Source organism: Corvus kubaryi, unplaced genomic scaffold (assembly GCF_017639235.1).
Source record: "Corvus kubaryi isolate FWS band 111438036 unplaced genomic scaffold, C.kubaryi_AGA036_p1.0 split2-37374, whole genome shotgun sequence".
In the NCBI taxonomy this organism is placed as follows: domain Eukaryota; kingdom Metazoa; phylum Chordata; class Aves; order Passeriformes; family Corvidae; genus Corvus; species Corvus kubaryi.
The window spans coordinates 728,577-755,042 of NW_024582082.1; the positions used below are offsets into that span (position 1 = coordinate 728,577).

Sequence of the window (26,466 nt, forward strand, 5' to 3'; positions counted from 1 at the left end):
ATCCCCATGGACATGCCCAGAGACTCCAATAACACAGCCCCAGAGAGACCCTGAGAACATGAGAAGCTGGAAAGTAACATTTCCCAAACTCTTCTGCTGGAGAACCCACTTCCACTTCTACTCTTGAGCTGGAAATTTCAGGTACGATGTTGGTGTGGGGGTTTTGCCTTACCAAAGCCTGCTCGATAAGGAGGCAGAAGAGAATGGCATTGCCCACTTCTCTGAGGCTCTGGAACACGTCGGTCTTCAGCTCTGCATACTCAATGATGTCCTTCAGCTGATGGTGGAAAAACTCCAGGATTCCTTAAAAGAGAAGGAAGGACAGTCAGAAAGAGACTGGAATCACTTCCAATTACCTTGGATAAGAAGACAATCAGTGTCTGGTATTTCCTTAACCACAAACTGCAGCTGCTCAATGGGCTGTACACAGAGACTGGCATTGGGAAGAACTAACATGCAGTGTCTTATCCTGCTTTCAGTAAGCCTTGGGAAACAGGGAGTAAGTCATATAAATTCCCTGGATTTCCTCATCAGAGGAGGAAAGAGGTTCCAGACTGTGATGGATGACTTAGTGCTGGCTCAGGTACAGCAGCCAGACTTTCTGACTGCAGCCATGCTGCAAAAAATCTCTTCACCAGCTAAGTAGAGCATTTAAAAAATACCAGTGAACTCACAAAAGCTTACAGAATCCTGAAGACATAAGAGAGGCTATCAGAAGACAATCCCTTATCAGCCATCTATGTGTTCAAAAGGAAATTTCCAACAGGAGATTTCCTGGAGAGTTTTCCTATACATGTTCCAGTGTCAATAGCAAAGCAGATGGAAGTGTCCCAGCAAACCTGGCTGCAACTGGCACTGGCAGGACAGGTGCCCAGCCTGGATTAACCATGAGTGTGGGCCTGAGTAAACACTGCACCAACGCGTGGCTGAGCTCCTGCTCAAGGATCCATCTGCAGCACCCACCTGGAGAGCCATATTCATGTCTTGGCAAGCGGCAGATCTTGGGCATTACTTCAATCAGAGTCTTCACATACTGCAGGATGGTGCCTTGGAGCTGTTGGAGACACAGGGAGGTTAAACTGGAATGCCAGGTCTCCTGGCCCTGGTTTTGAAAGAGGCTGGTTGTGGATGGGTCCACATCTGACAGCACAGGATGAAACTTCAGCTGGAGTCCGGGAAGAACTTGCTTAATTTGGATTTCACTCAAATATAAAATTCAGCCCAAGTGTATGGAGTCAGAGTGCTTTTACAGCTTCCTCCCAAAGAATAAATCACAGCTGCATGGATTTTCGACTTCAATATACAGCTTGCTGTGTTTGCATTGTTTGCAGCTGAAATCCAAAACAAGGCTCACTCTTAGCTGCAGCTGGACTTGTGCTTCTAACCCAAAAAGCATTTCACCAGAGCTGCCAAAGCAGTCACTCCCTAGCACAGGAAATCTCCTTCCACCTGAGGAATGATCACTGGATACTCAGGAGTTTAATGCAGAATTTACGTTCATGTAGAAGAAGTTTCTGCAGATCTGGTATTTTGGACGTACATGGATTAGAGCAGAGCACATTGCTTAGTTTAAAGCCCCTGCTGCCATTTGGAGTTACACACTTGCACCCTGTAGATACATTATATGAGATAATGCACTAAATCCTACTTAATCAACCATAAAATCTTTGTCCTTGTGCTGAATGCTGTATGATCCTGCTGGAAACACTCCATCATCCCACAGGAATCAGTGGGATTCCTCATCAGTGAAAATCAGCCCATAGCTCCAAGTGTTCCAGCGTGGATCAAGGCACACGAGGGTGCCCTGATGAGAACACCCCGATCCCAAAGCCCACACTGACTGCCCTGCCTGTACCTATCCAGGCTCTGGAGTTTCTCCATCACCAGGGTCAGGCTCAGAATTACCAGGCTCTTGACGATCTTCAGCAGCTCTTCCATGACCACGGCGATGCCTTGGTAGCCCAGGAGCCGACAGATGGTCTTGAAATGAGGAGGCCCCACGAAATTGCGGTAGGAGCTGTAGATGTGGCTGTAGGCAATGTTGAGGGGCTGGGAAATTGGAACAGTGACAGTCAGACAGGGCCATCGACCAGACCTGCAATTCTCTTATCACAGTATTATGTTACATCACTTAAAAAAATTTTTGAGGAGGAGAAAAAATAATACCAATGGCAATTCCCACTTCTGCTTCTTGAGGAGAGGAGATTGCTTTTCTCCCTATGTAGTCAGATATATTCTAACTCTCAACACTGTCATGTCACAAGGTTTTATTATCCTCCTATGTAGCAACACCACTTTCATTTCCAGGTTAATTTACTCTCCCATATACTCCCAATCAAGTATTTCAGTTCAGTGGTCCTTTGCCTCTTCAAAACCAAATTGTTCTCTACTAAAATGAAAAGCTTTATATACATTTAAGCAGACAGATTTTTTTTCCCCCTATGGGCACTTGCTTTAAATGAGGCTTATTAGGAAAAGCAGGAACTGCAGCAACTGAGTTTAAGGGCAGATGGAAAAGACACAGAAAAGATCCTTTTTGCATCCTGCAAAGCTTTACATCAGCCTCTACTTCACAGACATCCCATGGGTCTGTGACAAAGGGTAAGAATCTGACACTGGTCTAGGGAGAATAGTGCCCAGGACATTGCCCCCAGAATTTCTTAGCAGCAGAGAACAGAAAGTGATTTCCAGGAATGTACTCTATCAGTGTCATCTTGGAAACATGAAAATTGCTGCAACGTTTCATCACTGGAACATTTACAGGATCCATTTGGTGTGAGGCAAAGACAAGTAGGGGGAATTAATTCACTTGTATGTTCTGCAGAGAAAAAGTACTGAGAATCAGATTTAACTGAGACACCACATGCTCAGAGAGGGCTCTGCAAGGGAAGTGTTGGCATCACAACTCAGCCCAGCAGACGGGCTGCACTCTCCCTCCATGACATCTCCAGCTGCAGCCTCAGTGAGCAGCAAAAACCACCCTGGAAAAGATCCTGGCATGTAGTGCCCCTTCCAGCAAAACACAGATTAACCCTGGGCTCATGCTTACCAAAAGGTAAACAAAGATAAGGAAACAAATTAGGCTGAATTCCAAACGCCTCCCTGTGGATATTGCAGACTCCACTCTAGAGGGATCCCCCTTCCTGCCAATAATGGAGCCAAGGGATGGAGGCACTGAGGAGGTTTGGGTGGAAGGGAGCAAGGGCTGGAGCAGCAGAAAGGGCAAAATGTTGTCTTTGCTCCACCACTGCTGCAATACCCCCAGCTGGAGGCTCCAGTCATCCTCCACTTCTGACTCACTCCACAAGATCTACTGAGCCACTAATGGGTTACAAAGTCATTTGCTAAAAATCGGAAAGTATTTTCTTTTGCTCTCAGCTATAGAATTTCACCAATGTACTGACCATGCTTTCACACACTTGTCAGTTACTTTAACCAATTAATTGTCCCTCATCTTGTCACAGCCCCACAGATCTGGTGCAGCAGGTTGTAATTCCTAAGTGCTCTTTGAACTAGCAGAAATAAGGCACAGCTACAAAGTCCCCTATTTTCTGTGAAATGTTATTTCGCCTCCTGTTCCTGGTAGGTGAAAATAGCCCTGTAATACTATTAAGTACAGAAAGACTGCTGTGGAGGCTCATTTACAATGAGCAACTTTCTCTCTGATCAAAATTTAAAAAAAAAAAAATATCCCTGAGTATGTGTCAAGAGTTAAGAATTATTGAATTATTTAGGCAGACAGAAGCCTACTTTCAAAGCTCCTTGGATACCAACTCTTAAGAGAATTGAGCACCCTGCTTAGGCTTCTGTCTGCATCCTCAGATAACCAAGTCTTTAAAAGTCGGGTGGAGACGGACCCACGGCCACTGGTTATGCACCCTGATACATTTGAAAAACCACAATGTGTTGTTTTGAAAAGTATGTCTGTTTAAACACCAGTAACTCCCAGCCTGGACCATTTGCCAAATGGCCAACAGGACCATCCCAGAGGGAAGCCAGTGCTTCAGGGCCCCAGCCCAGCCATACTCCCACAGCTTTTGTTGCTTTAACTTTTGCAAGGCACTGTCCCAGCCCCGGCTGTCCCCAGAAAGTGAGGGCTGCAGGGGTGATCCAAGTGGCCCAGAGATGGCTCCTTGCACCTTCCTTCCACACCTCCCTGTAGGCTCCTTTACCCTGTTATTTCCCCAGGCGTAGCACACTGGGACTCATCCTGGCTTGGGGGAATAAAAAAATCCTTAGTTCAGTGGGCTCATGAGTCCACATTCATTTCTGGAGACCTCTTTGCTACTCCATGGCCAGGGAACTTCTGTCTGTGCATGTCCCTTGGTCCCTGAGATGGGCTACCATCACTGGTACCAGCTGTGGTGCAACTGGTCAGGTTTTTCTCCCAACAAGGCTGATATCTGGCTATGCAGGCAGCCAGCAGCTGGTGCTGCTGCACAGCCCCCACCTCACAGCACTCCCTCGCTCCTCAGAGGGATAATGGGGCTGGAGAGCAGCTCCCAACCAGCTTCTCCCTCGAGTGGGGGGTCTCAGCAATTAGCCTGATGGGGAGAAGACACATTTTAGGATGTGCATTGGCTGTGGATGAGCAGGATGATTCACCCCAGCCTGTCTGCAGGATGAGGTAGGTTCATGGAGCTCTCTGCAGAGCCACACAGCGCACCAACAGCAGGCTTGCGTCTAATAATAATGCTCTGCCAGCAATTAAAAATATAACTCCATTTAAGGGTGAGATACACAGCTTGGGGTAAAGACTGTAGGATGTAAAAAATGACACCAGTGGGTATTTTAAGACAAAGCAGCTGAAGGCACAAGCTGGCTGCACAGCACAGCACAGCTCACTCCCCCACGCTGGGCGGCCGCTTCTGACCCCTCAGGGAACCAAAGCAAAAGCCTGACCCTGACCCTTCCTGGGAGCAGCAGCTGCTGGAGACATTGGGGAGGTTTGCCTCCCCTTTGGTTTGGGGCCAAATGGGCAGGTTTTGGGGATGGGAGGCTGGGTTTTGCAGCATGGGGCAGAGCTCCCAGTGTCCTACAGAGCTCACCCTGCACCCAGGTCTCAGGGACAGCTGTCTGTAATTGTGAGCATGTGGGGAAGGTCCCAGCGTTGCTTTAGGAGCTCAGGAGGTTACCAGGGATGCTCTGGAGAGGATTTAGCAACAAACGAAGCAAATCAAACCCTAGTTCTATTTCCATGTCTTTGACCTTGTTGGTGGCCATCACTTAGACCTGTCTGAGCTCACCTGAGGAAAGGCAGGGAGAGTTTTATCTGATAAAATTCAACACAGAGAGATAATAGGTAGCACTGACTGTAACAGAATTCCCTTGGAAAAACGAAGAGCTAATGAAAGAGGAATATACTCAGAGACAAAAAAAGGACTTGCACACAGCCCAAGACAAGTCAGGGCTCCCAGCCAACCTAATTTCAGGGCAACAGCTGAGAGTGTCTTAGAAAGTGGAATGAGTAACTCCAGACTCAGCATCAACATTTCTGGGAAAGTTCCTCTCGAGCACATTTTGGCTTTAGAGAGCAGCAAGTCACTTGTTCAGAGCCTCTCCTTACCAGGCCCATCCATCCCCTCCTGGCCACAGGCTCGAGCTGCTCCCCTGAGCACCACAGGCACTGGCTTTGTCTCTCCCTCCTGCCCTCTCACCGGACTGAAAGGGGACATCCCCAAGCTGTCTGTAAGTCAGGGGCATTCAAAGAAGAGCTGGTCTTAATCCCATGTAGTTCAGCAGGAGGTCTAGGTCTTTGAAAACCCAATTCCTACTCCTGTCACACGGTTTAGAAAATATTAAAAGGCTACTGGAAATTGCTGCACCACCAGGGACCAAAATGTACTGCTTACAGCTTCCACTTAAATCAGTAGTTTAAGTGTGCACGAAATCACAGAATTAATGACAAAGTCCCTGAGTCAACGTGTACCACAGGCCAGTATCCAGATTTCATAGCATGCGCCAGCGTGTCTGTAACCCCAGACCCTGCTAGGGCTCCGTTCTGGTCTTGCTGGGGGACTGTGGATACGGGAAAAAAATAAAACCCAAATAAGCCACCAAAGAAACCTGCCTGGCTTGTTTTTTCTGCCTTGGAGACACAGACTTCTCCCAGGCAGAAGCTTTTAGGGGCAACATTCCCAAATCACTCGAAGATGCCTGCCCATCCTTTCCTATTGGTTGCCATGGTGAGAGATGACGGAGCCCGAGCCGGGTATAAACGAGGGAGAGCGCGGGGAAGGGATTTAGCAGAGGCAGGAGGGAGGTGAGTGCTGGCAAGGCACTGCCTGTGGCCACTCCGTCACCAGAGCCACCGCGACGGGGCCACCGCGGACCTGGCGGGAGGTAAGTGCTGGCTCTGGGAGGGCTCAGCCATGCGCACGAGCAGCCTCGTGTAAGAGCAGATAAGCAGTCATTAAGGTGAGCTTACTCTTGAGTGAATTAAAGGGAAGTTAGTTATTGTTAGAGAGAGAGGAAAAAGGGAAAAATAAGCCAGCTCGACTGAACGGAGGTGCTGCTCTGAGCACTTGGCTGGCTGGGAGAGAGAACCCTGCAGCGAGGCTCAGAGAGCACTTTGGGGATCTGAAGGAGTGATGTGCTCAAGTAATTTGTGGCTGTTGCTAAACAGCCACACAGCTCAGGAAGTACCAAAAAACTACTGGACATTGCACCATCAGGGATCAAATCTACTGCTCACTGGCTTTGGCTTAAATCAGTTTAAATTTGTTAGCAGGGCAGTGTCATTTTTCTGTCTTTGTTCTTATTATTCATATATTTGTGTTTCCCTAAAGGGACTGATTTTATATTTCACCAACCTACAGATTTGACATTTAAGATCCTGATATTGCAATGTGAGATGCTGCAGGAACAGAAAGAGTTTATACTCTATTAAGCAAGGAAGGTACAGAAAATGCAGCAACAACTTAAAACAGTGAATTAACCATTATGGAGCTTTCTAAATGGCATTTAGACGTAAAATCAAAATATTTATTGATTGGCAGCTTCACAAGGCAAGCTGGAGCTAGCTTAATGATCACTTTATGTTAATCAAACTTGCAGTATCCTTTCTATGTTGTGGGAAACAAAAAGCTAAGAAAGATTCTGATACAGACAACCAGTCAGAGAGATTTTATAAAAAATATAACTGGAGCAAAAAGTATACCCTGTGCTCCAACTGCATGTTTTTGTTATGAAGCAGAGGGATACAGGAGATCTGGGCAAAAGCAAGATTTGTCTTCTGTAATTCTAGCATGTAACCTAAGTGAGCCAGGATAGTCTTCAGCCCAACCTAAGGGAGAGTAAAAGTCAGTGGAAAGACTTCACCGTTGTCAGTGGCCTTTGAGCCTTGACACGAATCAGAAAACTGAGCCTCTCCCTGCATCTGGTTTCAGGGGCACAATGAACATCGAAGTGCACAACATCACTTACACCAGTGCCACCGTGTCCTGGGCCATGAGCAGCCCCTGCCCAGAGAACTACTACCACGTCATGTACCGCCCCAACTGGAACAGCGTCTTTGCCGGTTACCTGCGGCAGAACTTCCACCGCGAGGAGCGAGTTCCGCACCCCCTCAGCTCCCTGGTGCTCCACCGCCTCACGCCGTCCACCATCTACGTCCTGTGCATCACATGCAAGAACTCCTACCCCTCCAGCAACCACTGCACCACCTTCCACACGCTGGACAAAATCCCCCTGGTTTTCGGCGGCTCCAAGCACGAACCCACCACGTCCATGTGGATGGTGAGCAGCCTCCTGCTCCTCTGCTTCCTCGCCCTCCTGGCCTACGGCTGCCTGCAGTTCTGGTCTGAGCGGTGCCACCGGGCTGCCAGGCTGAAGCATCCCCACACCAGCCCTGAAGAAGTGGTTGAACGAAGCAGCTCACCAGAAGAGCCACTGAGGGATGGACTGACAGAGGAGCTCCTGGAAGTGCCCATGACCACTGTGCTAATGAGGAGCTCCAGTTTCATGAAGGAGAGCCCGTGTAACTCCCCTCACTACTTTTTTTCCTATAAAAACAGCGATGATAAAAGGGCCATCTTGCCACAGCACAGCCTTCAGTGAGAGCAAAAGAAAACAAAACCTTTCTTAGAGGTTTGGTTTGTCCTGCTCTTTCCCAGTTCTTGCCAAGAGGACTGTCTGTGTGTCCATGGCAGCTGTCTGTCCTAGGGTAAAACATGAGGCATAGACGTTGGTCACAGGGAGAAAGATTTTTGTCAAGTGACAAAAATATTCTCATTTGCTGAGGATTTTTAAAAAAGAAACCAAGTCAGCTCTCTGGGAACAGCCAGACTTGGCAGACTGTAGTGTCATTAGCTCATGTGCATCAGTGCTGTAGGTTCACTTCACAGTCATCAATCAATGTGCACAAGAAATAAACTCCACTCACGTAGTTTCACACTTGAGTGCCCCTCCACTAGCATTACACCCCAAGCCCTCATAACATCTGTATAAACAGTCATTGCAGCCTAAGAAAAGAGCTTTTTGTCAGTATTAAGCAGTGCACACATAAGTATTTTACTAATTCCCATTTTGAACAAAAAATGGGATTCCTGATGTGGTACCTTCCTTGGGGAGCATCACTGCATCAGAGCACCAACTTGCTCACTTCGCTGTGCATTTAGATGGATGTGATTCAGTCTCAGTGCCAACACCAAGCACAGAGCAGTGCTGACATCCCTTAACATGGACATTTTATGGAGAAGAATTTGGAAAAGAAACAGCAACACCACACTGAAACTGCTTCTTGCATGGCCTTTTGGTTGCACACAGCAATGTGATCCCGCACATTCGCACCCACCGCTCCGTTAATGAACCAGTCCTGGCATTTCTTTCTCTTCCTAAATAAATATTTCCAACATCCACTCCTGCTGGCTGTTGTGGCTCATTTACTGACCTTGGACCCGTAGAGGTAATAGGGCTGGACGTTGGCTGGCTTGTCCCGCTGGGGCTCCTGTGTGAATGGGATGGCTGTCCTCACAAACCTGCGGCGAGCATGGGAGATGGGGGGAAAAGTGGTCAGAGCCTGGTTAACTGAGCACACATAGGGTACAGTCTGGGATGACCTGCAGCTGCAGGCTAGTTAGAATTCATCATCTGAGCTACATCAACTGGAATGCAAAATCCTGCCACAATCTGCTGGTGGTGTAAAACCCACCAAAAGTGAGGTTTCTTCTCATTTTTGGCAGGCAAGAAAGCAGTATCTGAGCAGCTACCAGAGCTCTGCTGCTGAGTAAACCAACCCTCAGCCACTTGCAGTCACTATCTAACTGCTACATGAAATTTGTTACTAACATTTTCAAGACCAAGGGGAGATTGTGGGTTTCAACTTCATTTTAAGAGTAACTTGCACCCCACAGGGAGGACAAACATTACCACAATGCATGCCAATTTTATGTGGCAGGTTTGACATTCTGGAAACAAAAGCAGCGTCTCCAGGTGGCCTTGCTTTCCCTCCTCACCTGTTGGTGGATCCATTGTAGCAGTAGTTGGGCAGGAAGTCAAAGTTGAGCTCCCAGAAGACGTGGAGGGTGATGCGCCCATAGGGCGCGGACACGTTGTGGTTGGCCTCGCGGAACATGGCATCGAAGCTGTCCAGAGTCATGTGCTTGCACAGCAGCCTGTGAGTCAGGCGATTGATTTCCAAGAGCCACTCCAGCTCCTGTGGCACATAAAGTAGCAGAAAATGCAACGTATTACAACAGAAGCAGCTGATTTAATTGCCAGGGGGATGGTTTTATATCCACACGCACACAGAACTGAAGACATCAGTTTAACTCAGTGGTCAAGGCCAATTGCACTTCCACTCAAGGGGGTCCTGGTCCAGTACTTTGTGAACCTGCAGGAAGCAAAATTAATTTGTTCCCCACTGAGCACTGGCTGGCTTTCACCTCAGAATCCTCCCAAGGTGGAAACTGGTAATTTTACACTACTTGACTCTGATGCTCCTGTAACGTATCAACGGCAGCAAATCCTGTATGCACACAAACAATGTCACAGCCACCTTCATCCAACAGGGAATTAAAGTCTAGATTTCCTTCTCCCAGTTTACAGGACTTTCTTATATGAGCTCTGCAAACTCTAACTGCTGGCTGTCACCTTATGATTTACACAGATACTTAATGGCCTGATAATAATGCAATTAAAGCTGCATAAGCAGAAATAGTAAAGACTCAGCACCAAAAAGGAAGATACATGACTGGCTGAAACCTACTGCAGGGGGACTCATAACAAAAGACAGTTGACTGTGTAGCCACAGCAGTGTATTATTCTCCGTGCTCATACTCAGAGTCAATAAAAGTTCTTACCACGATGGATGTCAGGTCCTCGCTCTCGAAGCGGCTGATGGCCTGGTCTAACGATTTGTACATGGCTGCAGAGATGCGCTGGGTAATGAGCCTGTTCAAGTCAATTGATCTGCCCAGCAACTGGCAAAAGAAGAGATTTGCACGTTATATACTGATGGGGAAAAGGTATCTTATTTTTCAGTCAACACACAAATTAAAACCAAACCTCCAAGTCTGCTTAAACGTGAAAGCAGTGGTGCAAACACCTCGTTTGAGTTCAGATTACTTAAGAAGGAACGAGAGAAATGTGGGGAATAACTCGTTTTTGTGTCAGAAACAGATTCAACCCTTCTCAGTCCAGAGCCCATCTCAACTAGGATGCCCACCACCACCAGAAGGGTAACAGACCAGGAGTGATGAGTACTGGAGCCTGCTGCTTGCACTGTACCTGGACGTGCCTCTGCTTGAGCAGTGTTTCGTAGCGGTTGGACGGCGGGTACGGAATGATCACCCCGTAATTCTTACATTCAGCCCGGAAACGTTTGTCCAGTAAAACACTGAAAAAGGGAAGCAGTGTCAGGAAAATAGAAACATACACTATCGTCTTCTCTATGCCTCTTCCCAGAGTTGTTTTTGTCCTTCTTTTAATCTTGGCTCCGAATGCCAAAAAATTTCTGCACGCTAAATCACAGAGCAGCGGTTGTTATCTAGGGACTGCCATGCTTGTCTTTTATGGTTAAAACATTCAAAAAAAATAAAAGATGTGCTGAAGGATATCAGTGCCAGGTACTGGCTGGTTCCCCTGGTGTGCTCCCTCCTTGAAGATCTGCTGTGGGAACATTTGGTTGGTGATGGTGATTGTCCTCCTTCTCTAAGGCCAAATGTGACCTAGAAAGAAAACCTGCACATGGAAGACTTGATTCACCTTTGAGGCCACGAGAAGGAGACTCTCATTAGAATTCATCCATGTTCTTTAAATTGGTAAGGAGGAAATGCCACAAAGGTTCTATCTCCCCAAAGGGAGAACAAGTCCTGCTGCTTTAGTAGGGTGAGGACAAGTGCATATTCCTGTTTTGTAGAGATGGGAGGCTTCCAGTCCTTTGCCTGGTACACAAACAGAAGTCAAGCAAGGACATGTCTGTAATAAGCCCAATTTGCTTTTCTGCTGCTCTCACAAACTGGACTCTGACAGCTACTCAGGATGCCAATTATAATTTTTTCACTTTTAACTATGTCTCCTTAATTAATTTTCCCCATCTACACCGGTCTGACGTGGACAGCCAGCTCTGGGGGACAGGGATGATCTATGCTTTGTTTGCTTGCAGCAGCTGCTCCCTGAGGGAAACCTTTTGGTTAACAGCAATTTGGATGCAGCGATATCATCAGTCACCATCAGCAGTCAGGTTCTCCTACCTGCCAGCCATTGCTTTATAATAGGCAAAGATCTGATCTGCCAGCTTGTATACAAATTGATCAAAGCACAAATTCACCTGGGGGAGAAAAAACAAGACTTGGTAAGGGTGTCACCAGCAGGGAACAGCTCCTTCCTACGCATGCAAGATCAATACAACCCAGTGCAGGTCTCTCATTTAATACAAGCATATATTAAAGGTCACACTATCTAAAACCCACACTGCAGTTCTCACAGTGCTAAAGGTAAGCAGAAAATTGCAGTTACATGTCTGGCTTTGTAGTTTCTGCATGTTCTTACAGGTCCTGGTCCCCCACCCTCAATCATCCTTCCCTCTCAGGGAATTTCTTGTTTTCCTCTGATGTCTCAAACCCTCTGCTCGAGACTTTTCCATGTCCCCAGTATTTGACAGCCTTTGCCTTCCATGGTTCCCTATGGGTACAGCTAAGCTGAAGCCCCTAATCAGGAGAATCTGAAAGGTCTCTGGAAATGCTGATTTTTTGGAAACTTTTCAGTCTGATGCAATATTTCTTTCAGGAGGTGCCTATAATGAACTGCTGGGTCAAACAGGGCAGTGTGACCCCAGTGAGCTTTATAAAGATGAAGAGAACTTACTTCAGCTTCAATTTCATCATACAGGAACTGCTTTTTGAACTTGGTCAAAGCATAGTATGCACTGTCATTGTAGAGGTCCAGGGGGTACAGCACATACCTGAGAGCAAGAACACAGACCGCATCTAAAATTAACTTTGGAGCTTATCACCATAAACTGCAGCCAGTGCATGTGCCCTGCTTGGTGCAAACAAAAGGCTTTTCTCTGACTTCATGCCTATCACTGCCACTCCCTGCAGCCCCTCAAATAGTCCCTCTTGTTCCTTGGGTTCTGCACAAAGCAGCTACAACCGACCTGGAAGTGAGCTAATTATGAGTTGTTCAATCAACATTTCCTTCTTTTCTGCCCTTAATAATTCTTTCACCCTGCCCTCACTTCAGAGAGTGCTCTGACAATGGCCATACAACTGAAAATCAAGTTTTCCTAATGAGGAAGACATCATGACGATGATTACATTTGCATAACAGCAATTCCTCTCATCATTTATCAGACATATAAACAAAAGGTGTTGAGGTAGCTTAGCCTGGGCCCTCCCCCTTTGGTGACACATCTGTCCCAGTGCTGTGTGCAGGTGACAGTGCCACTATGTCCTGCCCACGTCCCAACAGTTGCCAGCTGCTGTTTATGACACATAAATAAGTGCCAGTGCCAGGAAGTCGCCCCTGTGTCTGCTAACGAGGTGTTCACACAGTACCATTCATGTGACAGCAGATCAAGGAACATCTATTTACCTCCCACGTCAAAGAGACTGCTCAGCACCAGCCTACCCTTCTTCCTGAACAAAATCCCAAACCCCAGCACGTGCACAGTGCCAACGGAGCCCCTCAGCTCTTACTCCATCATGGAGGGTTCTTTGGTTTCCAAAATATGGTCCGTGAGGATCCAGGGCATGGACATCTCGATGGGGAACTGGATGCGGCGGCCCATGGTCAGCTCCAAGAAGAATTCCCGGAACCAGAGCTGGGACAGGTCGCAGCACTGCTGCAGAGCTTCTGGAATGCAGAGGAGATCCATGTTATCCCCACATTACTCCCCTGGGGATGGCAGTGAGGGCATGGCACAGGAGGCAGCTGCTGCAGCCTTGCTTTTGGGTATGGAACATTTTTCTAGGATGTCTCTGGTTTTAAACCCAGACCGTGTCCACGCTGCCTGAGCACTTGGTAATGCAAGAAGAAGGAAGGGATCCCTTTTGCTCTACAGGGCCAGGGAGAACACTTGAAATGGGTCAGAGTTATTCTGGAAGACTTTTTCTGTGGCCAGTGGCTCAGTTTGTCTGGGACAGAAAGGAAAGTCCAGTCCTAGAAAATAAACTACCACCTGCAGCTATTTGCTCTTGCTGACTTGGTCCTGTTCACGTAATGACTACTACACAGAAGCATGCCCAAACCAGGCAGAAGTAGAGTGTTTGGGAAAAATCAAGGAAAATCTTCTGCATAGGTCACTGAGGAGCAAAGCTGATCTGCCTTTGCCTTTCTGAGCATGCAAGAGCTTGGTTCAAGCCTCCCCCTGCCATCATCTCACCACTGATGTTGAGAAGGTGGGTGAAGAAGAAGGACTGCTTGTGGAACTCCTCAATGGCCAAGACTATTGGCCCATCCAAGCTGCTCCTCAGAGTCTTCTTCGAGCCACTCTTGTCTGCTATGAGGGACTCCAGCATGGTCCGCACCATGTAAAGCTTTGGAAGAAAGGTGACACGCAGTTACCACTCTCCAGACACCATCACACACAGCCTTGGTGTTCTGCAACAAAAACCAGCACTTCTCCCAGGTGGCGACCACTCTGCACACATAAGCAAGCCACTGTCCTTCAGAGTTAAACCCTTAAAATGGGAGGCTTTGGGAATCATACAACAAATTAGGCACCAAAGCAACATTTAGCACACAACAGCGTGAAGACTTTGTGGAACAGACCACAGAAACTGCTGCTAATCCACAGGGTAGGAGACCCCTACATGGCTCTGGGACCATTAATTCCCCACACAGGAGACAGACATCCTCATACCTGTGTGCTTGATGGTCCTACTGCTCGTCGTGGGACTTTAATATCAAATCCGCCTTTGGGATCCTTCTCACCTCTCAGGCAAGGATCATTTGGAGGCTCTCGACCTCCCTCCCAGTCACAGATTGTCTTCCGAATTGCCTGAAGGACACTGGAGTGGCAGGGAGAGGGAAAGCAGTGCTTAAGCTTGATTTTACTTCAAGAGGAAAATACTAATGGCTGTGCACATATGGGAGGACAGGCACCTGAGGTGGGATCATACACAGCTGTTATTGGTGGGATGATGCCCAAAAGTTACCTCTGGAGGAGCTGCTGGACAAGGACTGCTGGCTGCTTGTGTGCTGGACCATACACGGGGCCACATGCTTGTATACTAAAAAGTTTAACACTAACAAATATATGGGTTTTGCACTGGATTCAGGGACAGACTGACCTGATCAGAACATTCTTCTTCTTCCTGACAGCCTGTCGGAGAGGCTCCCTCAGGGTCACCTGGGCAAAGTCCTGCAGGGCCGCGTAGATGGTGTTGCGGATGGCCTGGTTGAAGACACTCTCCATCCGCCCCATCAGCACTTGCAGGCCTTTGATCATGGCAATCACCTGAAGCAGAAATTAAACCCAGATGTATTTGCTGTTTTTCCATTGTGTGAAGAGCTGTATGAATCCAGCATTAAGAGAATTTGGGACTGAAATAATTCTACTCAAGTAACATAGGCCCAGTGATTAGGCAGCTAACTTTTGGGTGTTAGCTGCCTTATAGATCACAAAATGCTAAGCAAAGCATTTATAACATCAGTTTCTTGCAAATGGCCCCTGTTCCTTGCTTCCACTCCTGATCTCTTGATCTTTAACACCACACAATCCCAGGAAACTGCACATGCTCCAAGTGTGGGTACAGCTTGAACAGCCCCGCATCCACACCAGGGCAGAGCCTTCCCTGTCCAACAGCACAGTGGAGGAAGCCATAAGGCAGTATCCAAACCAGCCTGGACTGTGTAAGGCAGGAGGAAGGTGAAGGCCTCCCAGAGCCAGGCTCAGAGGGCTGTTCCCACTGTTTACAGACAGCCAGGCTGAGAGTTGATGTGTCCTGGGCACTGGATGAGGATCTCTTGTGTTTGCACAGCTCCTGAACGCAGCTGCTGCTCTTGCTCCAGATCACACTGCTCTGCAAGCCCACTGTTCTGGCCTTGTGTGACAAGGTTTTGGTAGCAGGGGCTACAGGGGTGACTTTCGTGAGAAGCTGCTGGAAGCTTCCCGCATGTCCGACAGACCCAATGTCAGCTGGCTCCAAGACCAACCCACTCTGGCCAAGGGCAATTTAAAGGCCAAATTAAGGGATGTGGGAGCCCTTAATCCCTTAACATAGGTCACAGGGATAAGGAACCAGTGGGATGCCCTTCCATCCTCTTCCCCTGGCCTGAGGAACATGGACAGGAAACCAGCACGGACTGGCTCTGACTCTTGTGCAGGTGGCACCTACTTCCACAAAGGCAAACTTCTCCTCACTGGTGTAGTTGTACCGGGTGGCTCTCTCATACTCTTCAGCTGTTCCTGGGCAATCCTTGTTACAAAATTTATCTGTGGGATGCACCAGCTTCCAAGAGTACTAGAAGATGGAAAGAGACAATGTCAACATTTCAACGAGCAAGAAGACAGGCTAGAAAGACTGAATAAGGTCATATGCCAGGAAAACATTCCCTAGATTTCACTACAGGTTGACATTCCTGGCTTTATTATCACTTAGTGAATACTGGTTTTCTTTATTTGGGAGGCTGCTAGTCATACCAGGCTTTTGACATCCAAACACTTGTGCTGAGATGTGGTCGAAACTTTGCAAATTAAGAATTTCCATCATTGTCTGAATTATAGTTTTAGTTGCTCCAGACCCAGACTCATCCCAAACTGCTTTCAGTGATGCAGGGATGCACTCCCAGGGATGCACTCACCACTTCCATGACGTGGGCACTCCACTTGGACAGCAGCTGCAGCCCCCGTAAAGCCAGGTCAAAGAGCTCCCTGTACTCCTCATCCGACTTCTGGCTGTCCAGACCTGAGCCAGTGACCACCTGCAAGACACCACATCATGTCAGGGCTACAATCAACAACTTGCTGCAGGGACTTCACTCAGTCAACAGATTCCTCTCCCAAATCCCACCTGAAATGAATTCCTGACCTTATGACCAAGCTAGAATTGAGTAAAGCATACACTGTCCCTCAGGAAAAGGCAAGGCTCTTTTTACACAGGCAGGCAAATTATTTCCTACCAAAAAATGAGTCTGACCTGTCACCTCAGAGCAAATAACTGACTGTTTTTATTCTACTTTCCTATTCATTTTTGATGGTCTAATACTACTGAAATCCTTGAGAGTCCTTTAGTGATTAGAAGTTCAAATAAGCTCTTGCAAATGCCAAAAAAGAAGCGCCTGAGAATGCTACGATTTGTTAAACTGACACTGATGAATGAGGATCACACATGCGCAAAAACCAGTCCCAATGCCATCAGAGAGGGCACTGGAATTCAGTAATGAGAAGAACAGAGACGCCTTCATGAACTTTCCTCAAAGCCCTGACTGATAGGCCTGTGTAATTGAAAAGCCCTGTTTGCAAGTCACTGGTGTTCTGACATTTGGCTGGTAACAAACATTTAGTTGCCAGTTTTTTTCTGCTTATTTTAACGAAGCTGTGGTCAAGGAGCAGAAGCTGTTGCAGTAGATCTCCTGGTGCACATGATTTTGTACCTGCAGGAGCCTTACATAACTTGGTTTTTTATTGCTGCAGCAAGAGTGGTTTGTTCCACCCATGTCCTTCAGCACTCCTCACTACATCTGTGGCAGACCATGGTCCTGCCACACGGTTCTCCCCCACGCTTGTCCATCTCAGGAGCCTGCTTGCAGGGAGTGCAGCTGTACCCACCTCGCTGTTGCTGTAGCGGGCGAGCTCCGAGATGAAGCGGATGTGGTCGTCTCGGATCTGCACCATCTGCTCACAGATGTTGTACTGGGGGCTGATGCTGCTCTGAGTGCACGTCCACCTGGGCAAAAGAGCAATGGTGTCAAGGACAGGACACAGCTTCCACTCAGAGACCCCAGGGACAGCTGCTCTCCTCATTTGAAAGTGCTCCAGGCATGCCACCCTCAGGGCAAATGTCAGCTGTGTCGTCTCTCTGGTGTGTGGGGTCTTCCAGAGGTGGTGTCACACAGCCTGATGGGGACACTCGCCTCACCTTTCAGCCTGAGTGTGTCTGCTCCATCCACCCTGAAGGCTGCTCTCCATGTGGGCTCACCTACCCCAAGGGCAGAGATGGCTGTCTCCCAGGCCACCATGGGACAAGCTTTTAGGGAAGGATGAACTTCAAAGACCTGCATCGTTTGCATCCTTTCGGCTAAGCCTAAGGATAATCATCCCCTTAGAGGTCTTCCCTCCAGATCTGGGTCGTGCTGCCTTCTCCTGCAATGAAAAACTGCACAGAAACAGCCCTCCCATTGTTTTTGGTTCTGGCTCATGCTACCAGCTCAGTGAACAACCCTGAGTACACATGATGAGCAGAATATGATTAACTGAGCTAGATTTTCATTTGCATTGATCCATATGTACCACATGACAGAGTAATGTCATCCTAAAAAAAGGCAGCACTCCCCTTCCAAAGGCACAGTTGTATGAAGGAATGGGACAAATCAGGTCTATTTAACTTAATATCTCATTTTTATCCTGTAATGTATTAGCCCCAGATACAGAACCAGAATGGCTCCACCAAAACATTTTGTGCCAGCAAACATCTGTCAGTGAGATTCTCATGTCTTAGTCTGTCATCACAATGTAAAAGATTATACTTTTTTTTCCCCTAAGTAACTGTCCATCTTATGATAGTCATGCTCTCCACTTTAGACTGGCCATACAAAAGAAAGGTGAGACACCTGCCCCTGACATGGACATAGACATACAGACATATCCCTACACTTAACTGCAGTTTTTGCCAGTATTTGTGGTGGTAGAAGGTCCTGGGAATGCTGGGCCACGCCATTCCTTGTGAAATCCATCCTCCCCCAGTCCCACTGTTCGGCTCTTACCCGTTTCCATGCGCTCCCCACCAGACAATCGGCAGGTCAGCAGGAATGGCCAGGGCTGCCCCAGCCCTCCCTGCCACACACAACCTACTCCACAGTGCAGAAACAAAGCGCCATGCAGGAAAAACACCAATTAATTCCACTTGCACGGAGACAAGGAGGGAGAGAAAGTGACAAAAACAGTATTAGTAAGAAATGGGGATTACATGGAGCCACCTTGGCAGAGTTAGAGCTGGGAGTCCCATGCAATCTGCTGGGAAAGCAAGTGAGTGAGGAAGAAACACTGGTTAGTACGGTACGGCACACAGACCTGGTGAGACAGATTTCAAGACAGACATTAAAATTGTGCACAGGTAAAACAGCCCATGAGCTACCTTGGTTTTGAGATGAGAAAATGAGGAATGCTGCTGCCACGTTTTGTTGAAATGTGCTTTCTGAATGATTTGGGATTAAAAGGTGCAAATCTTCAGACAGTTCTACTCTTTCAAATCAAGTTTTCAAAAATATTGTTTAAATGATGTGGAATCATATTTTTTTCTCTTCTTTTTTCTTCCCCCTCAATTTTAATTGAAAACTTTTTGCTCAGGAAGCTTTGCCACGTTGTTTTCAAATCTCTCCTGAACAATTAACGGGCACTTTTCAACCAGTTTTTGGGAGGGCAGGGGCGGAGGGCTGCTCCTGGCAGGCAGAGAAGCTGGACCCTCTGGGGTGGAAGGGGATGAGCGAACAGAAGCGATGACACTGCAGGTTAGTTCCTGTCCTGCTGAAGAGCCAGCCCGGCCTGGCTGCTCCTCACAGACACCAGAGAAAAAACCTGATTTCCACCCAGTACAGTCCCACAGGGGGAAGGCCACTGCCTGGTGAAAGCCTGGCTGCCACTGGCCACTGCAGCCAGACACAGCTCAGACAGGCTTTGCTCACGTGTGGTTGCAAACCTTATTCCAAGGATATCCAAACCCAACACCGATTCTGCTGGCAATGACTGAGAGTGACGCAAAGCTACGAACACAAGTGGGGCCTCTCACCTGCCTGCTGTGACTGGGACAACGTCTGTGGGTTCATCTGATGGCAGCAGCAAACTGCCACCAGCCCAGGCTGCTCCTGAGCTCCCCACTTCTGCTCTTCTCTCACAATAGCCACAATCACAGAATCATTAAGGTTGGAAAAGACCTCTAAGATCATGGAGTCCAACCTCTGACTGATCACCACCCTGTCAACTAAACCAGAGCACTGAGTGCCACATCTAGTCGTTAGCGCCACAGTCAGCCGTTTGCAGTTCATTAATTTCCAGAGCATCTGAGCCTCTGGTTCAATCCTCATTTCTGCTGTCCTTCTTCAGGAACCCTGCCTGAGCTAGAGGAGACACCCTGGCTACTGCAGAGATCCACTGCCGTGTTCATGCTCTGGAGGATTTTGTCCTTGGGGTGCAAACTGTGGATTAAAATCTCCCCAGAGCAGGGACACGCTGCTCACACTCACACAGCTCGCAAGCACTCGGCGCTGCCCCAATCCATGCACCAGCCACCTTTCCTTCCTCCCACCTCGCTGCCAGACCCTCCCAGCCCTGCCTGCTCCCAGGGGATGGTTACACGGAGCTTGGGAGCTGGCTGCACCCCCAGGGCCGGGGAGGACATCTTCCCATGCAGGGACAGGGAGGTACACACGGGCACACAGAGCTGGCACGCCGGACTCACGCCTCACGGGGACACACACATGTGCACAGGCCTCGCACACGCCACGGGGCTGCAGCTCCCACGGCCCTCAGGACACACACAGAAGCCAAGAGACATTATGGCAGGCACTCACTTGGATTTGTTCTCCTCATAGTGAGCACTGGTCTTAATGTATCTGGCCAGTTCTATCTGCATATCGCCGAATAAAGGAACCACCTGCAGCTGCTGGAAAAGAAAACAAAAGATGGTTGAAACATGGCAGAGAGAGAGAGAGCAACAGAGAGCGAGAGTGAGAGAGAGAGAGAGAGAGAGAGAGTGCCTGGCCCCAGCACAACGCAAGGGACTGCAAAAAGGCATCCTGCACCTCTGAAGCTTTGGGAAGTGTCAGACTGTTTGAAACAAAGTGCAAACCTGGACCCAGGGTCATTTCACACCTAGGAAGTGACAGAAAGTGATCACAAAGCTTTCTGCGGGAGGAAATCACCCCCTGTGAGTGCTCTGGAGCCCTGGGCTCGCTGATACCAGGCTGGTTATGGCCGGAATGGTTCAGTGCTGTAACCAGCCAGAGGAAAGGCTCTTTTTACAACAAAAAGAGAGAAGTGTATTCCTGAGCAGGCCTTACTGTCTCCCAGCCTAATCCTCCAAGAGAACAGAGGGATGAAAAGCCAGCATGTTGATATTCTGGACACCCAGGAAGGTGTCAGCTTTCCCCAGGGATTCAGCACCATGGTTGTTTGTGATGTGTCTTAGAACTTCTCCATAAAGAGGAAGACACAGGCAATGTAACAGGGCTCTGCTTGCCCTTTACATCTCAGGAGGTTTTGGATGGGAAATAAATTCCAAGTGCTCTGAAGATACCTCAAGCTCAGACAGGTCCCTCCTTCACTAAACTTCCACCTGCAAACAACACCCAACCAAGGGCTACTGACAGCTCATCAGTAAAATATGAAGCTTCAACTTCACCCAGCTACAAAAGCCTTGCCCCAAAATTCAGGGAAGATGACGGCAAATTCCCTGTCCTATTATCACACACTTCTCAAGCTGAGTTGTGCACAGGATGTGTAATGCTGTCATCAGGGATTCCCACTGGCACTTCCATAAAAGGTTTAAATGAAGGGGTAGTTCATTTTCACTACTCAAATTCCTGGGCAATCCACTAGAAATTTAATCAGAAGGCAATAAGCAGATGTAGTAAAGGAGTAGTTGGTCTTTCCTTATTGAGATCTGATAGTTTGGAGTGGTACTTAACTGATTAAGTGAGACCATGGCAGATGCTGGAGAAGTGCAAATGGAAATAAAGCTGGAAAGGAGAAAGTTATTCCATGCAATGGAAGGTATTTTACCTCATTCTCTGATGGCCCACAGCACTTGGAAATGAACAGCAAATCTGTCTGAATGCACCAAGATGACCAAACTCTACAGATTATACTGAAGGCCTGATTTAGAGATTTAGTTGAATTAGCAAAGCTGAATCATGGGAAACCCAGAAGACTCTGAAGAACGACATGATAAATCACCTTTGCAGAGCAGTCTCCCCAGTGATGGGAGGGTTCTTAAACACCTCATCATCGGCCTATCCATAAGATTATGGTGTCTGTGGCCCCCTGCTCTCAGGGCTGTCTCCAGGAAATGGTGCAAATTTGGGTAAATAAGTCCCCACTGCTCAGCAGAGGATGCAGCAGCTGGCACACCCACCTTCCATGAAACCTGGGCTCACCTATTCCCTCCCCTGCACAAACCCAGCACATCACCCATAAACCAAACCTCGTGGCAATAAGCAGGGGGACACCCTCTACCCAACACCACAACCAACCTCTGCTTCCAGGCTCCTCACCCCACCTCTTCGTGAAGCATCAGGGAGAATCCACTGTGCTGCAAGAGTGATGGGGAAGGAGCCCTGTGTGCCCTCCCAAATCATCACCTTCTCATTTTCCCTGATGTGGAGCAAATGCTGGTAACAGAAACCAATCTTTTCATCTCTGGAGAAAGATTAATAAAGGACTCAGGAAGGACTGCTCAAGCTCACTAGGTCTCAAAGAAAACTAATTGCTCCATCTGGAAAATTCTTCTGCTGTCCTCTTGCTATGCTATTATTCTTTGCTGCCAACACATTTGTCTTCTGCCAGATCCCACCATGCCTCCTACAGCTGACCTGCTCCAAACTCAAAATGCCTCCTTGACCCAGTCTGTGCCCAGAAGCAGTGGAAAGGAGGCACTGCCTTCCCTGAGGTGCTGTGTGGGCTCTCAGCCCTCCTCTCCACCAACAGGGTTATCCCAAACCTTTCTTGTGCTGAGTGGTCCCAGGGCAATGCAGCCTGGCCTCCAGCTGTGGATCAGACCCTGGCCAGATGTGCTTCAGCAGAGGGAGGTTGTGCAGCTGCTTCCCACCCTGCCACTGGGAGCATCCAGGTTTCATGGGCCTTTCCCCAAAATCCACATCTCAGACAAGACAAAAACGGTTCATCAAACCACAGAGTGACCCTTTGAAGATCTCCCTGAGCACCTCCAAGTCCCAGCTGACACAAACTCTCCCACAGCTTGTTCTGTGCTACAGGGAGCACAGTTTATACACGAAATAAAACTGCCAGATCACACACTGGCTCGCCAGCTGCGTCCTCTGTCCCTCAGCTCAGCAGCTTGCAGAGGGCAAGAGAAGCAGAACCATCACCTACACAGACCTCAGCAAACCAGCCAGGTTTGCTGGTGGTCTGAAACCACAGAGACTGCAAACCTGCCTCCAGAATGTGTAAAAGAGAGAGAAGCAGTCAGTCTGGCACAACCTTCCCTCATCCATGAAACAGCCTCCCCATCCTCTGCCCCTTGGCAGGAAGCAGCCAGAGCTGCAGCTCCCACTGGCTGCCCAGCTCCAGTGCCATGGGAGCAGAGCCAGTCCCAGCACTGCTCCCCATCCACAGCCCTGCTGGCACTGAGGGCTGGCATCATTCACCTCACCCGTGCTGCAGCTCTGTGCCAGCGCCTGGTCACAGCAATTCCATTCCTCAGTTTTTGGCCCAGGGTTTTTTGGATCTGGAAATGATTCCTGTGGTTTGTTTGTTGCTAGCAGCATGTGCAATGGTACAGGTCACTAATCCACTGGTCTGCAATAAACACCAGCCTCACCCAGACAGGTCACTGACCTTGAAGAATTTGTCTATTTTGCTAAGGTTGATTCTCTTCTTGGCATCCAACTTGTAAATGTTGCTGACATTCCCATCCATGAGATACAGGCCAAACCCCATCACCTGGAGAAGATGGAAAGGGAAGGTTTCATTAGCATGAAGTCAGCAGCACGAGTCAAAGACAGTTCTCCATCACTCAGCATGAGGAAAGACCATTTCAGGTTCCTGTTGCCACCTGACACCCATGAGGAAATGTTAAAAATGTGCCTGTGTCTGCCAGGATGCACATGCTAGGCAGAGGACACATGATGGACTGCGTCCATTGTCTGTGCAAAAACACAGGATGCTTCCTTTGCTTATTTGTTCCTCCTCTCTCCCATAACAATAACCCAAAAGCCTTCTCCACCCGAAGGCAAAAGTTTATTCCTGGAGAAGAATTTGAAATATTCTCCTGGATTGATTTCCCCACCCCCTGAATTCAGTACAAATCATTAGAGAGAGACAACCTACCCACATTACCCTTCAAAGAACCTGAGCTGACTCACACCACTGTAATGAAGTTTTTATGGTAATAGTGACTGCAATCATTGCCAATAACTGACTGACAGCAAGGACAAATACACCAAACAAACAGATATTTTAGCATGTTCATCTCGAGGACTCTTTCCAGTCAGAAAAACAAACCTGGGAGCATCTGCCTTCTGCAGGGAATTATTGCTAGGAATGGGCATCAAGAAGAAAATTCTGGGTTACAAAGTTGGTGGTGATTTTACAACGTCCTCTGCAGTTATACAAGTCAAGCCCATGATCCTGAACTTCCATGCACAACAGAAAAACCCGTTTGAGCCTTGGAGGATGTAGGGCACCCACAAGTGATCTCATCCACCACGGGCTTAATCCCAGGCAGGCAGAGCTGCTGGCAGCACTGGGAAAGATTGTGGGGAAACAGAGAGATGGAGATGAGGAAGAGGACAGGGAGAGAGGAAAGAAGATTTTTATATGGGAATAAGGGAGAAGGCCAGAAAGGACAGCAGAGAAATGGTGGGAGAAGGTCCAAGTTAGGGCAGGCACAGAGGCAGCTCATGGCACTGCCTGGCAAAGCTGCCCTGTCAGAGCACTGGGATGGAACATCCCCGACTCAGGGCCATGTCCAGCCTGTTCAGCTACAGAAAGAGGTCAGTGGGAGGACTGAGGTACCACAGCAGAGGACACAAAGCACCAGGGATCAGAAAGGGAACAGGAAAAGGAGGAAGCAAAGCAGCTTTGCTGCTGCCTGCAGAGCACTCACAGCAACTCGTGTGAGCAGAGGACACTGGCTCTGCAGAGAAAGGATGCATGTAAACCCAAAGGAGTAAAAAATAAGGAACTTGAAGAGAAACGTTGTCCTAGGAGTGAATTTCATTTTACTAAAGCGACAGTGAAACCATGCAAGCACCCAGCCCCACAAGCATGGCCCAACCTCACCTTTAAGAGCATGTGCTTCTCACTGGGGGTGAGATACATCTTGTTTTCATAGTAATCCACACAGATGTTGACAATATCAGCCAGCAACTCCTCGTACCCAGGGATAACCTCTAGTTGTTGGTGCAGACACTGAAACACAACAGAAGCCACATTATCCATATGGGCAGAGGAACAGCAGAAAACAGGGAGGAAACATTTGAAGGAGTAAGAGAAGAACAGTAAGAGGTTCCTTCAAACCTCATTTGTGTGCTTTTTTTTAGTTTACCAGCAGAAGACTCAGCTCATGGCACCACCTGGAAGAAACAACCTTCGTCTGCAGGACAACTCCCTTTCAGGCTGATCACAACACCCAAATATCAGACAAAGAGATGTCTTGGTGCAATATTTTAACTAGGTAGCAGAAGCTATGGAGCCTGTGGAGTGTGGAGGGCCACAGGGGCTGAGCTGCAGCCCCATGCAGCTTCAGGGGATGGAGTTCTGGCAGAACCTCCCCCTCCCAGAGCTCTTCTTACATCTTTTGGACTTTCATCTTTGTCTTGACATAGAGACCTTCAAAGCCACCCAGGATGACACGAGACATTGCTAGAATTACACAGCCTGACCAAAAGACCACCAGAGTCAGTGGCAAAGACCCAACAGCTGCTGCCACAGCCTGGTCTGAAGTGCTGTCAGCCTCAGCAAGGTCACTGCTTCTCTCTGCTGATGGAAAGGTCCAGTGGCTCAGAGAAAAGGGACCTGCCTGAGTGATGCGGTTGTGGTTTGCCAGGAACATGGAGAGGTTCTGGGACTCCTGGATGGACTGGGGGTCTGCCATCTTCCGCAGGAACTGGGCAGCTCTGGAAGGGACAAATCCAACATCACCAAGGGTCACTCAGCCAGTGTGAGACTGTCACCACCCACCTTCCCTGTCCGACCTGCAGCTGCAATGCCCCAGACTCAGACCCTTCTACGTAACAACTCTATTTCCAATAGGGAACTGCAACACAACACGGCTCAGAGATTTGCCTGAACTCGCAAAGAGAGCCTGGGACAGCACGGAAACCCCATCTCCAGCCTCCTGATGTCCACCTGCCCTACTGCTGGGCAGACCAGGAGCTCCCTTGCAGACCAGTCCTGTCCCCATTCCCGCCTCTTCATCCCCTCTCACCTTTTGTAAGCAGAATGATCATTTTTGACGCTGCACTTCATGTTCTTCAGCTCATCCAGGACGGCAAACATGTTGATGAACTTGCCCAGAGTGAGGAGATAGGCCTCAGACACGAAGTCCTTCCTCCTCTCAGCGTGGCACAGGCGCTTCACCTCGCTGCAGAACCGCTCGATGGCCTTGCGCTGCAGGGCAGGGGCACAGGGTCATGCACCCCCATGGGAACCCCCTCCACCCACCACCTTTAGAAAATGTGGGTTTTGGCTGGGAATGAAGGATCCAAGGTCCCTCTTGGCTGTCACATGAAACAGAAGTTATAAATCACTGCTGACAAACACCCTCAGTGCCTGAGGGGAGAAGGGCGCTTGAACACTCCCCAGCTGCACCTGCCCCGACCGTGGGGTGTTCTGCCATATCAGGCTGCATCTTTTAGGTGGGACTTAAAGACCTCACAGGATATAAAACCTAAAAATGTTTGTGAAACTCAGATGCAGCTGGTTATAATGCAGGCGGTGATGGGGGGCCCACAGCAGCTCTGTGGTTGCCACATGGCAATGGATAATCAGCTCTTCACATCAGCCAACATCCCCGAAAAACAGGAACCTCTGACACCCTTAGCTCCAAAGAGTGGTGGCTCTGGGTCTCCATGAACTTGAAGGGCTGAGGTGTGCTCTTTCCCAACTTGTATAGAAGATTTTGG

At 48.5% G+C, this 26,466-nt stretch overlaps 2 protein-coding genes across 5 annotated transcripts in view; one reads left to right on the plus strand and one right to left on the minus strand.

The window, feature by feature from the left end:
- Window positions 1-26,466, minus strand: part of LOC121658066 (cytoplasmic FMR1-interacting protein 2) — a 49,957-nt gene that overhangs the window by 13,088 nt on the left and 10,403 nt on the right. For 3 of the 4 annotated variants that reach the window (XM_042014475.1, XM_042014472.1, XM_042014473.1), the window contains exons 6-26: window positions 25,770-25,951; window positions 25,362-25,458; window positions 24,623-24,751; window positions 23,177-23,281; window positions 20,173-20,264; window positions 17,216-17,333; window positions 16,249-16,368; window positions 15,783-15,908; window positions 14,736-14,902; window positions 14,306-14,453; window positions 13,826-13,979; window positions 13,140-13,296; window positions 12,307-12,403; window positions 11,694-11,770; window positions 10,729-10,837; window positions 10,302-10,421; window positions 9,456-9,655; window positions 8,891-8,978; window positions 1,906-2,049; window positions 964-1,054; window positions 173-303 (exon numbers count right to left, since the gene is read on the minus strand). In XM_042014475.1, coding sequence (XP_041870409.1) covers window positions 173-303; window positions 964-1,054; window positions 1,906-2,049; window positions 8,891-8,978; window positions 9,456-9,655; window positions 10,302-10,421; window positions 10,729-10,837; window positions 11,694-11,770; window positions 12,307-12,403; window positions 13,140-13,296; window positions 13,826-13,979; window positions 14,306-14,453; window positions 14,736-14,902; window positions 15,783-15,908; window positions 16,249-16,368; window positions 17,216-17,333; window positions 20,173-20,264; window positions 23,177-23,281; window positions 24,623-24,751; window positions 25,362-25,458; window positions 25,770-25,951 — 2,652 coding nt within the window. The remainder of the gene's footprint in view (window positions 1-172; window positions 304-963; window positions 1,055-1,905; window positions 2,050-8,890; window positions 8,979-9,455; window positions 9,656-10,301; window positions 10,422-10,728; window positions 10,838-11,693; window positions 11,771-12,306; window positions 12,404-13,139; window positions 13,297-13,825; window positions 13,980-14,305; window positions 14,454-14,735; window positions 14,903-15,782; window positions 15,909-16,248; window positions 16,369-17,215; window positions 17,334-20,172; window positions 20,265-23,176; window positions 23,282-24,622; window positions 24,752-25,361; window positions 25,459-25,769; window positions 25,952-26,466) is intronic. The other variant, XM_042014474.1, reaches the window with a different exon arrangement.
- Window positions 6,204-8,858, plus strand: LOC121658067 (fibronectin type III domain-containing protein 9-like). Its single transcript, XM_042014476.1, has 2 exons — window positions 6,204-6,342; window positions 7,389-8,858. The coding sequence occupies exon 2, from the start codon at window positions 7,396-7,398 to the stop codon at window positions 8,056-8,058; it is 663 nt and encodes a 220-aa protein (XP_041870410.1). The 5' UTR covers window positions 6,204-6,342; window positions 7,389-7,395; the 3' UTR covers window positions 8,059-8,858.

Excerpts from the sequence above, each read along its gene's own strand:
- LOC121658067 (XM_042014476.1), top strand. The coding sequence starts at position 7,396 with ATGAACATCGAAGTGCACAACATCACTTACACCAGTGCCACCGTGTCC.